Source organism: Didymosphaeria variabile (genome assembly GCF_027946475.1).
Source record: "Didymosphaeria variabile strain IMI 356815 chromosome Unknown scaffold_4, whole genome shotgun sequence".
NCBI lineage: Eukaryota > Fungi > Ascomycota > Dothideomycetes > Pleosporales > Didymosphaeriaceae > Didymosphaeria > Didymosphaeria variabile.
Genome location: NW_026611623.1, coordinates 2328970 through 2343688, shown reverse-complemented (window position 1 = coordinate 2343688; position 14719 = coordinate 2328970). Strand labels below are relative to the sequence as shown.

General features: G+C 55.1%; 3 protein-coding genes across 3 annotated transcripts; 2 read left to right on the top strand and 1 right to left on the bottom strand.

The window, feature by feature from the left end:
- Positions 1–6792: 6792 nt before the first annotated feature.
- Positions 6793–8478, top strand: TOS9 (Gluconate transport-inducing protein required for gluconate-H+ symport; the record flags this gene model as incomplete). The annotated part of the gene is made up of 1 exon (XM_056214451.1): positions 6793–8478. One exon carries the CDS (start codon positions 6793–6795, stop codon positions 8476–8478), a length of 1686 nt encoding a protein of 561 aa, XP_056071718.1.
- A 2880-nt stretch (positions 8479–11358) lies between these two features.
- N0V89_005675 (uncharacterized protein) lies at positions 11359–12273 on the top strand (the record flags this gene model as incomplete). Its single annotated transcript, XM_056214450.1, has 1 exon — positions 11359–12273. One exon carries the CDS (start codon positions 11359–11361, stop codon positions 12271–12273), a length of 915 nt encoding a protein of 304 aa, XP_056071717.1.
- A 359-nt stretch (positions 12274–12632) lies between these two features.
- Positions 12633–13222, bottom strand: RMP1 (RNase MRP subunit; the record flags this gene model as incomplete). Its single annotated transcript, XM_056214449.1, has 2 exons — positions 12633–12876; positions 12933–13222. The coding sequence occupies 2 exons, from the start codon at positions 13220–13222 to the stop codon at positions 12633–12635; spliced, it is 534 nt and encodes a 177-aa protein (XP_056071716.1).
- Positions 13223–14719: the final 1497 nt, after the last annotated feature.

The window sequence follows — 14719 nt, the reverse complement described above, 5'->3', positions numbered from 1 at the left end:
CCTCGATCACGCTCTCGCACCTCGCCGCACAACGCCACTACATGAAAAACGGGATTCGATGCGTTGACGGGCATTCGAGACGGCACAGTCGCACGGTGCGTTCGAATGGGCAGCACACCGTCATTCATGACACGCAAGGCACCGAAGGGTACGTGTGAGGCACGACGACCAGTGCAAGGTCCGGGCTCGTCGTCAAGTACAGATACAAGGAGCTCTCTCCCAAGTAGGTGCGCCTTCGTGGTGACACATACACCACTCGTGCTAGCAGGGCGTTGAAAGCAAGATCATGCTCTACGAGCGGGTCGAAAATGCGCCTTGAGTATGCGTAGAGGTCATCGCCTGGCATACAAGACGCACTTGAAGAAGACATACATAAGGCTAGGACGTGGCCAGACTACACTTTGGCAACAACCAGGGTGACAAGAGCATGTAATGTCTGATAGCGCGTTGATCAGGTTATAGCATATGCCATTTGGCTAGAAAGTATAGCGGTACCGCGACCGACAGAGAGAGCACTGCTTTGTGGGTGCTCATTACCCACGGGACTTGCATATTGAGGATTTGCTCTGGGACAAAGTGATTCATGCAAACAATCACGCTATTGTCTAAGTGACGAGAAAGCTTCAAGAACGAATCGGGCGTTGCACGTGCACAACTTATTTCATAGCTACCGCGATACTGGCGTGATTCAAAGGAGAGCACTGCTCGCTTTGTGGTGCTCCCTACGTACAGCCTGCAGGCGGATTTGCCAGCACCTAGACATACACACACCTAAACAAATGTTGATTGCATAAAGCACGGTTGGAGCTGCTCGTATGTCCTACGTCCAACCACGTCCGACGGAGCGATCAAGCACGCCTCATATCTTTCATTGCCTACACATCTCTGTATAATTTCATGGAGGATTCAAGGTTCGCACTTGGGGGCCAATGCCAACAGCACATCGTCATTCAGTGACATTGTCGGTCTCACCGTCAGCACACACAATGTCCGGCGTTGATCTGCTGAAGAAACATTTTCGATCGCCGGCACGTGCCCGTGACTCTCCTCGCGATCTACGCTCCAGATCTTTTCGCGACTCTGGACCACGACGGTTCTCGAATACGAGGCCTGGGCAAAACACCGGATGGTCGTCGCTAGAGGCGACCGAGGTAGACTCTCCGGGTGCATCCGCGATATCCGTTCTAGTGGCGAGGGTGCTATCTTGACGAAGCATGGAAGCAAGCTGAGTGTACCAAATGGGAAGTAAGGTCTCGGCTTGTTTCGGCGGCATACTGAGCGCCAAGTGAAGTCTCGTGCCATCAATTGTTAGATGACGAGAAAAAGCAAGGCACAGAGCAGATATGCAAAGGCGCGTGGTCGTGATCGGGTGGTGATGAGTGCTCCAGAGCAATTGACCTTAAGGGGTAAGCCTGTGCACTGAGTTTCCTCTAGTGTATGATGCGTTGCTGGATAAGGGAAGTTGGTACAATCATGCGTCCATGTGACGTGCATGCTCTTCATAGCGGACCTTCGTTGACTGTCCTGCTACCTCGTCATGATGCTGCGTGCTTGGTGCAGATCTGCGCGCCTCCATCGTTGAACCCCATCCGACGTTATCGTCGTTTTGCTAGACGGTGTCATTTGGAAACTAAGGGCCGTGCGCCTCCGGGACTAGTACCCTGAGCCCCTCCCTGCCACCAATTGATGAGGAGAAAATAGTACGAACAGGCTATAGCACGGCCGCACGGTGCGGACAATGGGATATTATGGGACAGACATAGACCCTGAGCTGCGCCAGCGACGGATGGGCCGAGGGCACAGACTTTCCTCGTGGCCAGCCGCGAGCTGATGCAGCGGGCAGAACCTTACGGCGATGCTCCACAGTGCCTCCGCTAGAACAACATCCAAGTTTGTTTCTTCATAGCCCATGGTGATGAATCGGATCTCCCGAGAGTGGCAATGCTGAAAGCCTGTTTTGTGCAACTGTCGGTGTCGCGCGATGGCAATGGCTAGAACGGAGAGCTTCTGGGAAAGCAATAATTGCAAAGTGGGCTATCGAGGGGACTGTACGTGAGTTGAGATACTCTGAGGCCGGAAGCTGCCACGACCACAGAAGCCTTCGGCAGAAGGATGCCGCAGCATTAATGTTGTGCTCCAGCTGAACAGCTGAAGAACTGCATGTGCGGATAGTCTTGAGTCGCGTGTGAGACGCAACCGAAAAAGAACCCATCATTGGGGTGAAATCTTTGTCGTGTTCAGCTGTGTGATGATGAAACGCCATAGGCGTCTATCGGCGTGCAGTAAACGTGCCATTCACTGCATTGTCTCAGCACGAAAGAGGCAAGGTATCGGATGAAAGCCGGTACCTGTCGTTTGGCGATTTAGACCGCATTGTCAACGAAACTGTTGAGCATCAATTGCGCCTGCATGAGTGCAGCAGCGGTGTGGGGCGCCTTGACAGTATTGACTGCAGTAACGTGCATGATCTTAGTCTAGTGACCGATGAGCCCAAAGTGCACAGTATTTACAACGAATACCAGAGGTGCGTTTGCGGTATCCATACGTGATCGACAGGTCGCTCGAAGATCATGAGGTTTACGCACTAAAGGGATCTACGCATTTTATCGACAATCCAGCCGCCGACTTATCTCTAGCGCAGAATCCTCGCTCCGTTACCAATAGAGTTTAGTACCTGGCCGGCTCTATCAGGCGGTGCTGCACCAAGACCGGAAGAGGACTCCCCCCGTTGTCTTGCATAGAGCTACTTGTGGAGCGTTACTGCAGTAGAAGTAGCAGCCGTGAGCTTTAGTGAGGGGAAACAAGGACAACCAAATCCTTCATAGCAAAGCGATGGCGTCATGTGCACCGGAGGATCGAAGATGATAGAAGTGAAGATCATGTGGGGTGGACGAGCCTTGGAAGCTCGCTTGATTTCAGAATGTCGAAACAATCGATAGTCGTGATGGTCGCTGCAGTGGCGCCCGCCCTAGGGCTTGCCACATATTGTGGCTTGAACAGTCGACCTGACGTCGGCCACTTTGCACAATGTGCAGGATTTCCTAAGCATTTCTCCGCTCTGGCGCGCCTCGCATTGTGCTGTACCTGAAAAGAGGGCTGAGGCCGTCGGGCAACGACGGCAGCGTCGTGCAGACGGCGCTCCACCTGCCAAGATCACCACGTGCTGCGCTAATCTTCCGCTCCGTGCGGCCAGGGAAGTCTTCGTTAAACCCCCGCTGATGTTGTCCGCATCTAGCCAAAGGTGAGCATGCTGGGATCATGTCAAGGTGACCAAAACAAGTAATGAAGCTTTGCTTTCGAAGACGAAAGTCGGATAAGTGATGCTTCAATCAAGTGCTCCGATGCGGCTGTTGGGTTCCTTAGAATTGGCAGAGTCGAGGGATTGAAGAGTCGTACGAAGTTTTCACCGTGGCGTCAGCTACTGTGAAAATACGAGCAGATACGAGCCCTCTTCGAGTCTGGTCAGTATCAGCCTGAAACCGACATAGCCGAGCTCGTAGCCCTTGTCTCTACCACGTTGTTCTCCATCTTTACGAGGAGAAGCGAGGGAAATGGTGTTGCGGTCTCGCGCGTGACCAGCTTCGTGCAACGAGTCATCGCATGATAAGGCGGCCCGAACTGACACCAACGCTGCACGCGCCTTCGCAGGATGCTTGTGTCGAGTTCAGGGTAAGCTGAAAGCGCAAACGGTAATAACGGTTCTCACAAGTCATTGCGAGCCACTGCCAACCAGATGCCGATCAGGAGGACGCAGAACTTGTATGGCGCATCATGAAAGTTCGGCGGGTTGTGGGTAGCATCGGAAGTGAGTCCTTTTCCATCCTGGGATAACGGTTTTGCATGACAGCATGCCGGTATTTGTTGGACCACGAGGGCGATCACGGCATGTGAACCGATTCTAGACGTCTTCTGGACGCATTGTTGCAAGTCCGATAGAGCTCGCATCATTGATATTCCTCGAAATGACATGCATTGGGTTTGAACGATTGCAGTGCGGGCCGTGGGGCATTACCACGGGCGGCATGTGAATGTCGACTCATGGCAACGGCTGCTTCCTACGAAGGATCTCGAGCACGATTATCCACAGGATTGCGGTGGTTGCTCTTGTGGAAGAGCGCGGGAGGCAAGTCGTCTTCGACGATGGGTCGTGTGATGGTGGGCCAAAATATCCGCGTCGTGGTTTGTCAGGCTCGTCAAAGAGGGTAATGCATCTCAACATTGGACTTTACACCCAGAAAATTAGTGGTTGACGACGCATAAAAGTGACAGATTGCTGACACTTGCACCTCAACTGTGGCTTGGGTACAAGTGTAGCAGAAAGCAGCGACGATTCAGTCTTCAATGCAGCCCAGCAGCGGATTGCCGTGTTTGGAGAAAAGACCGTTGACGTCTAACCAGAACTGGGGGGAGTCGACAGTGTTCAGGCGCCGCGCCAAGCAGGGTGCATTGTGATGAGAGGAGCGCATGGCAATGGCGAGACTGAGTCGCGGAGCGCGCCGGTAGATCCTGCCCATCAGAGGGCCAGCGCGACCTTGGGCCTCCTTTATTAAACGAGAAGAGTGATGCGCTTGGCGCAATAGTACCGTCAGGCTGAGGTGGAGCGGTCGGGCCGAATGGGCACAAGTTCTCGCTCACGCTGCACGATGCCGTTTGCTGCCAAACTGGACACAGGCCGGTTTGGAGAGCAAAGACTGGAGCTTGCGAGAACCGTGGCCGTGACCAGCAAGGATGTGTTTGCCAGCACGAGCGGAACCATGCATGCTGCAATGTGGGCACCAGGGATGGCCTGCTGAGACTCGCGGCTGTGTGTCGCTCCCCTCTGCGCGCCGCTCGCTCTCTGCGACACCTGGTGGGCGCTGGCAAGGTGGTTGCAAGACGCGCTCCCGCCGACACGCGGCGGCCGTCGGGTGCAGCAGCGCGGAGGGGCAGGCGGATGAGGGTACACGAGGCGCTGCGGAGGGCGTGATTATTAGGAGGATGTGACAGAGGTGCAGTTGGTTCTCGCCAGTGGGTGCTGGGTGTGTCCCGACGTACCGACGTCGTGCGCACGGGGTGCTCGGCATGCAGGCCAGCAGGTCTGGCACAGGCGTGACGGCAGCGCGCTCGGATGGGAGGGGATGGGGTCGTCGGGCGGAGAGGAGGGCCAGGCAGGAGAGCCAGGCGGGCCAGGGTCGGCGAAAAGGCGTGAAACGCAGCTCGCGTAGTAGCGCATCGTCCCGACTCCGCGCCCTGCTAGGCCGACGGGGCCTCTTCTCGCCGCGAGCGCCCGCCAGCCCACGGCACCGCGCACCCTCTCCCGCCCAGACGCGCCGTGTTTGCGTGTCGCTCTGCTCTGCGCGCACCCGCTGCCCGGCCGGCGTGCAGCGACGCGGGCGTGGGCCGGCGCTGCTCGCGATTGTGTGCGCGGCCGCCGTCCAGGAACGCGAATCTGGCGGCAGGGGTGGCTAGTCAGCGCCGTGCAGACGCCGGACGAGCAGCGGCGCCAGTGACGATCTGCTTCAGGGCCAGAACGTGACGGCGACGCTGAGCAGTGCGCAGGGCGGTGCGACTCGAAGAGCATCCCCGGCACGGAACAGCAGCAGCAGAAGGCAGCGACCAGGGGCCGTGGGCGACGCTGCTAGCAGGGAACGGCCTCGTCCAACGCCAGACGGCGCCGTGTGTCATTGCCCAAGAGAAAGCTGCACGCTTCCCCAGCACTCACCACCACCGCCTGCGTCTTTTGCTCGTCCGCCTGCACCACACCGCGCTTGACCTGCCCCCAGCCCCCAGCAAAAGCCCCGTATATTCTCCGACCACCAATACCCGTCACTCGTAGCTCGCTCCACCTGGAGAGAGAGAGGCAGGTCCATGCTGACTGTCACTCTGTACTGATGCCGCCGTCTGTTCTGCTGTTCCCCGCTCTCCTTGCTGTGCACCAGGGCATCGCTGTGGCTGCGACCCCCAGCAACTCCTGAATCGCTGCGTAATTCGCCCTCCCGACCATAGCACCGCACATATCAACGCCCCCGGCCCCGGTACCTCGACACCGACCTCGCTCCGCTGATATCGGCTCTCTGCACCTTTAACAGTAGTACGTGTGCCCTCACCACCGTCTCTCGCTCTCCAAAGCCCTCTCGACTGACATGCCCAGCCGCTGCCGCCTCTGCATCTGCATCTGCATCACGGAACCGCTGCTCGTCGACCTGCAGTCCATTGCTGCACCCTCACCCACGCTCTTTCCTGACTAAGCATCGTGACCTGTGGGGGAAGGAACCTCCTCTTCGCCCAACCCGCAGCCCCGCGCCTGTCTCGCGTCGCATCCCTCCCAGCATCCCCTCGTCGTCCAACGGCATCAAGCCTACCGTGCTACACGGCCTGCATCTCGCCGCTGCCATCGGAAGAAGCAATATTCACCCAACTTTATCCTTCTCTGCGCCGCCTTGTGAGTCCCTCTGCTTCTCCGCGCTCGACTGGCGTGTAAATTGACTCCTCAGATCTTCCAAAACTTCACCCATCCTGAGTCTCGTAATCTGGAGCCTTCTCTTCTCTTCTCCAACTCGCTCACTTCCGACCCGAGTGCTTCGGCAACGTCGCAAAAGTGCACTTACAATTCGCAGCCTTGGCTCGCTTCCTGTGCCGATCGAAAGCGACACCAGCCTCCGTCGTCATTGTGCTGTCTGGAATTGCCTGAGACGTACAGCGTAAATTGGACCATTGAGCTGGATCTCACCCCTTTCGCGGCCTCTTCCTACACTCCAGCGCATCTCTTCACTTTTCCCCATGTTGCAGAGTATCAGAGCGCCTACTCTGGCAATGGCCCCCTTCGGGCACGATTCGCCTCTTGGTGGACCGCAAAAGCTGGAAGGTTACGGCGATACTGATGCCTGGCAATGGCCGCAACCTGCAACGCAAGCGAGCTCATATACGCCCATTTTCGACCACTCTGTCTACGCCCATCTTAATTCCCAGCAACCAGGCCCGTTGCCCGTTGCTCGCCATCACTCCATCGCAACTTCCCATGTTGTCACCCAAGGAAGGGCCACCCCACCTTCAAGGAGTCAGCTCACCGGAGCCATTGTGAAGGCTCAACCGGCTTTCAAACCTACCTGGCACGGGTTTCTCGACACTACCAAAGATGCCATGACCATCGTGGAGGCTGCACTGCAGGGACGACTTGGACATATCAGCCGTCGGCCGCACGATAAGGAACGCGCTGAGATGCTCACCTCCGGTACTGTTCTTGTCTACGAGGAAAATGCGTCTGGCATCAGACGCTGGACCGATGCCGTTCACTGGTCTCCGAGCAGGGTCATGAACAACTGCCTCATCTACCGCCAACTTACTCGGGCTTTGAAGCCCGAGGAGAAACGTTCCGCCCTCAACCCGTCGTGCAATGGCAAGCGAAAACGCAAGGAAAGCGCGGGCCATGCAGCCACGAAAGCACTCGAAAACGTATCGGATGATGAATACGACAATCCTGTCTTCCAGGGCGCTGTTGCTGGTGACGTTACACCGGTAGAACCCTCGGAGAAGGTCTATGCGAACTTTGCTCAGAGCCTGACGCCCGATCAGCAGCGACGCTTCTGCGGCTCTTTGATCGACAGCTACGAGTTCAAAGAGGGTGGCCTAATGAAGAAGACTATCTCAGTGAAATACCAGGGGACCAATCATCACATCATCTCTTACTACACGCTCGAGGATGTCGTGCATGGCAAGCTCAAGCGTCCGTGTGAGGACCCGGATCTGCGCGATATTCAACCTCGACCGGATCTGCTCACTGGCTGGAAGGTCAGTCTGGAAGATGAAGAGAGCAAGGAACAGCCGCAATATCCAACCCACATGCCCGTGGCGCACCACCCCCAGACTGGGCTTCCGCCACAGATCTATGTCCAAATCCCAGGAAGCTGGCATGGGAACCAAGTCTCTCAGTACTCATCACCTCAGAGCGCTCATCCTTATCCACCGCCTCAGGTCAATCCTTCTCAGTACATTGCTCAGCCGAGTCAGTCGCAGTATCCGGTGCAGCATCACTCTCCGCAACACTACTCGCCCCAGGTCCCGCGTGCCCCTCAGCAGTATTCTCAAACAGCTTCTTCGCACCACCTGCCCGCACAGCATGGGTCGGTTCAACGCTACCCTTCTCCGGCGTCTTTGGCGCATCAGTATTCGCCACATGCTCAACAATCGACGCAGTACCCTCCAGCCCAACAATCAGCAGCTCCTCAACAATACGGCCCACCGGCAACTGTGCATTACCCTACAGCCCCCCAAGAGGTGGTCCCCCAGGCTCCTCCGTATGCCATGTCTCAGACGCAAGTAGTCGATTATAGCGGTCAAGGTCCACTTCAGCAACACAGTGTGTACCGACGCACCTCGGCTCCTATGGTCATGCAGCAACCTTACGACCACCCAGCCTACCCTTCTGCACCCCAGGCACACCCCTCCACATACTACGTCACAGACGCCAAATACACCCCGAACCAGAGCTTTGAGTACTGAGTGACGGGCTGCACTGCTACGTGCAACACATTTTCCCATATACGCACATCATCAGTACAGGTTTAAACGAGAAATGATCACACGGAAGCATGATCAGGGCATGATACCCCGGACTATCGCGGCGGCAACATTTGAAATTTCACCTCACTAATACGGTCTCAATTTGTTCTACATCTCATCACAGTTTGCATCTGCACTCGCACGGCGCTGGGGAAGCAAGTCCTCATTAATTATCCAACGCGTTTTTTTATTTTGGCATGGTTTGTTTGTCTGGGTTGGCATTTTCGCATTGCTCTGCAATCTTTTTTACGCATCTGGGTGGTATCCTGCTTTTGTACTGCACGCAACGCAAAATATCTTTGAAGGATGCAATTATTGGCTCTCACTGCTTTGAATTGTTGCTAAACCTGCTTCGGCATTCTGTACTCTACGCTGCTGTACCGCATAGCTACCAGCTCCACCTGTTGAACGGGTCTTATCCCTTCATTTCCTTTCATGCTTGCTTCAACATAGCTGCCCCACGGCATAATCACTCAAACTATCATTAGTTCACCTCGTCTTCGGTCCACGCTCCGCTCATTTTCTTTTGTTGCGATGACCAACCCACTGTGACAGACGCGAATCCTCTGATGACGATCGCTCCACCGCAGCGCTCCCCCTTGCAATGCCATGCAATGCCATGCAAATCGCCTCGCCTAGCCCTGCGCCACCCGACTTTCGGCTCAGCGCTGCCGACGCCTTCGGCATGCCGAGCACACGTGGCACGCCCGGCTAACCTCCCACTGGCCCAGTCGCGCTCAACTCGGCTGTCAACTCCCGAGATGACACCTCTCCGCCGCCTCACCTAGCAATGACATGTCGTCGCCCAATGCACCATGTCATTGTCATCGGTGTACGCCAGTCCTCAATACCGAACTAGCGGAAGAAGTGAGGCGTCTCGACCGCGCCGCGAGTTTGCTTGCGAACGAGGAGCGATGACGCGGGGAAGCGGGCACATCCGGCGGTGTACTGTTTCCTGCTCTACCGCTTACTCTACTGCGTGGAGGGGAAGGGGAAGCGAGGGATACATGCCGAGGCATTGTATGGTAGGGATGCTGGGCTATAGCCTGGGGTAAGCGGTGATGTGATGGCGGGACGTGCATGCATGAGAAGAGGGTCACGTGGTTTAGTCGGCGCCCGACGAGGTGATATGGTTACGGGAGATGTTTCGTGTGATATGAGGTTGGGCTGAAGAGGCTCAAAACCGACTGGCTGGTTCCGACTTGGAGACGTTTCGGGTGTGGAGCTGTGTACTACTATAGTACATACCGTCGATACTATATCAGTATGTATTCGGTGCGAATAGTGGTGAGGGGATCCTTGATCGCATAATGTGAGGCTTGCAGAGGTTTCGATCCATGTTCCCGGGAAGCAAGTCATACGACAATCTGTTTACCAGTACCATTGAATGGGCCACGAGCTATACCATAGTACGATATACCGGGCCATGGCTTCTGTGGAGCAACAGCCAAAGCTCCCTAATCACGCCGGTCGCTGGCCTACCTCATCATGGCTCCCCTTTCATCTTAGCTCCATATTGAGCGACTCCAGAAGCTCGAGGTTTCCCGATAAGAAGCCCTGAGCGTTGGGGGCGTCACCCGGCAGATCCTGCCCAGCTGCAGCTTTTTGATGGACCTTCCCAGTGTAGACAGTCTACCTTAAGCTTGAAGGTGATCCATGCTAACTTCATGTCGATACGTGTAGCATACTGTGCGCCTGAGAGGGTGGTATGCTAATCTACTTGGAATTTCCCAAGTCCGATTAAGATGCACTGCGACATCATCAGTGCACCAATTGAACGAGAAGTTCGTGAACTCTGAGTCCTTGGAAGCGGTTGAATATTGCGTGAGCGGAGAATGGGAAGTACAATGGTGAGTCAGTCGCAAACGCTGCTAGATCTGAGACATCTGTTCCCTGACTGGATTGATAGAGGGCGGCCTTATGGAATGAATGTTGTTGAGTTTGACGCAATGCGATACCCAGTTTGTGAACTGGCTCCAAGTACCATTAGAGCCGGTTGCAAGGATTGGTTATGAGCGAGTATTTGCCAAAATATCACGTCGAGATCGCTTGATCTGTTGACAATGAGACTCAGGATCCGGGCTGGGGAATGATAAATAGTTGCTTTGCCGGCTTTGACTCAAGCTGCGTGGAAGTGCAGCGCCAGATATTCTGGCACTGAATACTTGACAGATACGCAACGAAGACCTTCGCACTCCCTGATGGGTTTCCCCGGATGACATGAACTTCTTCTGAGTTGCTAAGGTTCGGTGGAGCTGAACGAAGAAGCCGAAGCTCCTAATGAAGAGGATTTTAGCAGGTCGCAGTGCAAAAATAGCTCAGAAGTTTTCAATGACTCTTTGTTGTGTTGTAGTATATGGTTTACATGGACTGGTGTCGTTTCAACAGTTTGGCCAATTGTGTAAGTCAGCGAGCGCATGGCTAACAATAGAATTAGGATTGAGCGACGATGCTCGAGACTCTAGTCGGCTTGGTTTGGGCAAACGATGCGATTTCTGTCGATAGGCCTATCAAAAGGGTAACGTTGTTGTAGTCGTAGTGGTTTGATGGGACAGGATGAGGCTTCCAAGGTTGTGTTGCGCTGGTGGCTCAGGGTCAGGGACCGAGCTTCGACCGACGAGACTCACCCCTTGCACCACCGCTAGTCACGTCATCAATCCGCTACTCTGTATACAGCACCTTGCCAACGATACACTGCGGACGGATCATTCATACGCCCCGGATCCCACGAGGCTTGACATACGTTTTCCGGCAGCTTTGCTTGGACTTTGCACTAATTAAAAACGAATGAACGCGCACCTCGTCTATTGAGTCTGCAATATGCCTCCTAAAAGACGCAACGGTGTTGATCATCAGGACGCTACGGAACCGAAAAGGCGCATGACCAGGTCTGCATCGAAAGCGACGGCTCCAGTAAAGGAAGCCACAAAGTCGAAGTCCGAAGGGACAGTCGTGAAGCCATCAAAGACCACCAAGGGAGCTAAGAAAGCTACATCACCGAGAAAGAAGACGTCTAAGCCGATCAACGACACCACCGATAATAATGCATCTTCTGAAGGGACCACGGCAACCACTCTCACCATTGAGCACGACTCCCTCAAGAAACCCATCACCTGCCATCAATATACGACCTCTTCTGAAATCCCACACCTTCCAACACTCATATTTACCCATGGTGCAGGAGGCACGCTCTCCGCCCCAGCAGTAGTCAACTTCTGCAACGGCTATTCGAAAACCCACTCCACTCTCGCCTTCCAAGGCTCCATGAATCTCAACGCGCGAGTCAAGGGTTTCGACGCATGCATATCTCATCTGAGCCTCGAAGCCGGATATCTTATCTTGGGCGGCCGAAGCATGGGCGCGCGCGCCGCTGTCATCGCAGGCACCAACGCCATAACCGGCGGCACCGAGCGCGGGCTTTCGCTCATCCTGGTTTCATACCCCTTGAAAGGTCCGAAGAATGATATCAGAGATAAGATCCTGCTAGATCTGCCGGAAAACGTCCGCGTTCTGTTCGTTGTGGGTGAGAAAGATGAGATGTGCCCTCTCGAGTTGCTGAAGAAGACGCGGACAGAGATGGCTGCTAAGTCAAAGTTGGTGGTGGTTAGAGGAGCGGATCATGGTATGCATGTTAGGCCCACATCGGAGGAGAAGCGCTTGGGTGAGGAGACTGGGAAGTTGGCGGCTGCCTGGGCAGATGGCGAAGGTGATGACGAGGACGTATACATTGATTGAGACGAGGAAGGATAGATTGCCCTGGGTTAATACGCTACCGCATTATCAATAGGCTTTTTAGCGTGTAATGGGAGGTGGACGAAAGATGCGTGGGATTCCGGGGTGGGGGATTCGATACACTGAGAACCACGTAGGATCTCGTCATTGCTAGCGCACGGAAAGCCGTATGAATGTCAGCAATTGACGTATGCATTAGGCCTCCAGGTACAACTCACAGTCATCTCCGTCCTGAGGAAGTTGCGCTTTGTGATTGATATCATGGTATTGTGTTGAAAAGAAAAAGCCACAAACGCCTTTATTGCCCACGTGTTTTACTTTTCACAGAATACCTTTACAAGACCAAGATGAAACTCCTCCTTCTACTCCTCCCTCTCCACAACCTCTCCTTCATCCCACTGCGGCTCGTCCACGTCCATCATGCCGCCGTACTCTTCGGCGAGCAAGCCCTCATCCACCGCTGTCAACACACCCTGCACGTCGTCCGAGGCCATCTCCTCGTACACGGCCGTGATGCCGGTGATCCGGCACACGCGCGCCACTGACGCCATGAGCGCAAGGCCTAGCACCGCGAATGGGCCCACAGCGACGAGCTGTGTAAAGTGCCTTCAAAGAAATTAGCTACTTGTTAAATCCCCATAATGGAAGGTCAAATAGCTCACAAGTACCACTGGTGGATGCACTTCTCATCCCAGTACTTCAGACGGGACGTGATCTGCTCAGCGGCCCACTTCTTCTTCTTGTGCTCCATCTCCTCAACGAGCAGGCGCATCTCCTTGCGGAACTGCCATAGCGACTTGAACCAGTGGTTGCGGCGGTGCTGGTTGCGGTTGCGGACGAAGAGCTTGTCGAGGAGGGTGTGGATGTCCTTGAGTTGCGCTTTGTCCTTTTCAGAAGCGTTGAGCACTTCTTCGGCGGAGAAAGGGAGGGGAGGGATGGTGGCGGCGGGCATTTTGACGGTTGAAAGATGGTGAGTTGGTAGAAGGTGCTGTCGCTGAAGATTGCTTGGGAGCGCAGGACGTGAAGTAGATATTTCGCAGTCGCGCGGGTGGCGATGGCGTTTGGATGTGTGTTCCCGTTTGTGAGGTGGATTTCCGGTGTGTTTATTAGATGACAGAGCACGTGAGGGCGTCGTTAGGCAGCGTGCCGTCAAAGCGCGGGAGCGTATAGCAGGTAGCAAAGCAGCAGCGTAGATGGTGTGTTCATGCTATGAGCGGGACGCGGAAGGGCCGTAAGATGTGGGCGCGGAGAGAAAAAGCCGAGAGTGAGTGGGCGAAATAGAAGGCGCCGGTGTTTACGATGTTGCTGGGGAAAAATGTCCGTAGTGAATTGGGAGCCACACATGCAGCAGGCAATTTTGCTGGACAGCGTCGAGCACACAGCACGCTTAAACGCTTAAACGTAACAGCTCCCCTACGCATGCGGTTCTACGCTGATGATACACGACACGCCGTTGCTTAGCCAAAGGTTCCTCTGTTATCTCCTTTTCAGTAGCCCAAACTCACCCACCCCCGTGATGTCTGGATCTATTGGAGAAGCGGCGAGCCGGTCTCCGTCGCGGGAATACACCTAAATTTCCAGGTATCGCACAAAATCTTGCTATCTTGACAATCGTAGGTCCAAATCGCCAGAGTAAGATGCTGCCAGTGTCGTGTGACAGGACTACGGGGACAGCCACAGTTGGGGCGGCTGCCAAGCAGGACTAGGGGTTTTTCCGCGGATTGACGTACAGAAGCCGGTACTGTAGTACAGCGGGGTCAGCTGGCATATGGCGCTGGGGACGCAGGCCTCCGTATATAGATACTGTTGCTATACGGGAGCGTCGCGTGGTGTGGGTTCGGGAGCTTAGCGCGGGCGGATTTTGCGGGAGCTGTGCAAGGTGCCGAACTCATCTCAGCGTCCACTCTTAAGTCGTATGTTGGCCTCTGGTTCTCTTGCTAATCCTATTCGTGACATGGTCATGAGGTCTGTTTCTTCGCCGATGCTGGTAGAAGTTTGCTGCCCTAGTGGCCGAGTCCAAATCAGGTCCGTGCGGACCCGTTGACCTTTGCAGGGATGGATTTGTGGGGCGCGCAACGTGCCTTCAATACCAAATCTACCATCGGATTCCCAAAGTATTCCGCCTGCATGCAGCAGCGCCAGACTATACAGCGGATCGATGCCCCCGCCCGACCGCGTCTGCATGCCCGGATCCGTCTGTACAACCTTCGTCCATAGGAGGAGATGCCGGAACCTCATCCCGAGGCCCCTGCGACCGTCGCCAGCATCCTCCCAGCAAGATATTGCAGCAATGCTGACAGCGCATACTTGCAACCGCAAATTTCAGCTCGAATTTTCGTCGCCGGGAAAGTATCGCGTAGGTTTCCGACGACGTTGAGTCGACAAATCCAGTCCTCCATAGCTACGGCAGATACATATCTACACCGCACGCGTGAATATCTCGCCCGGA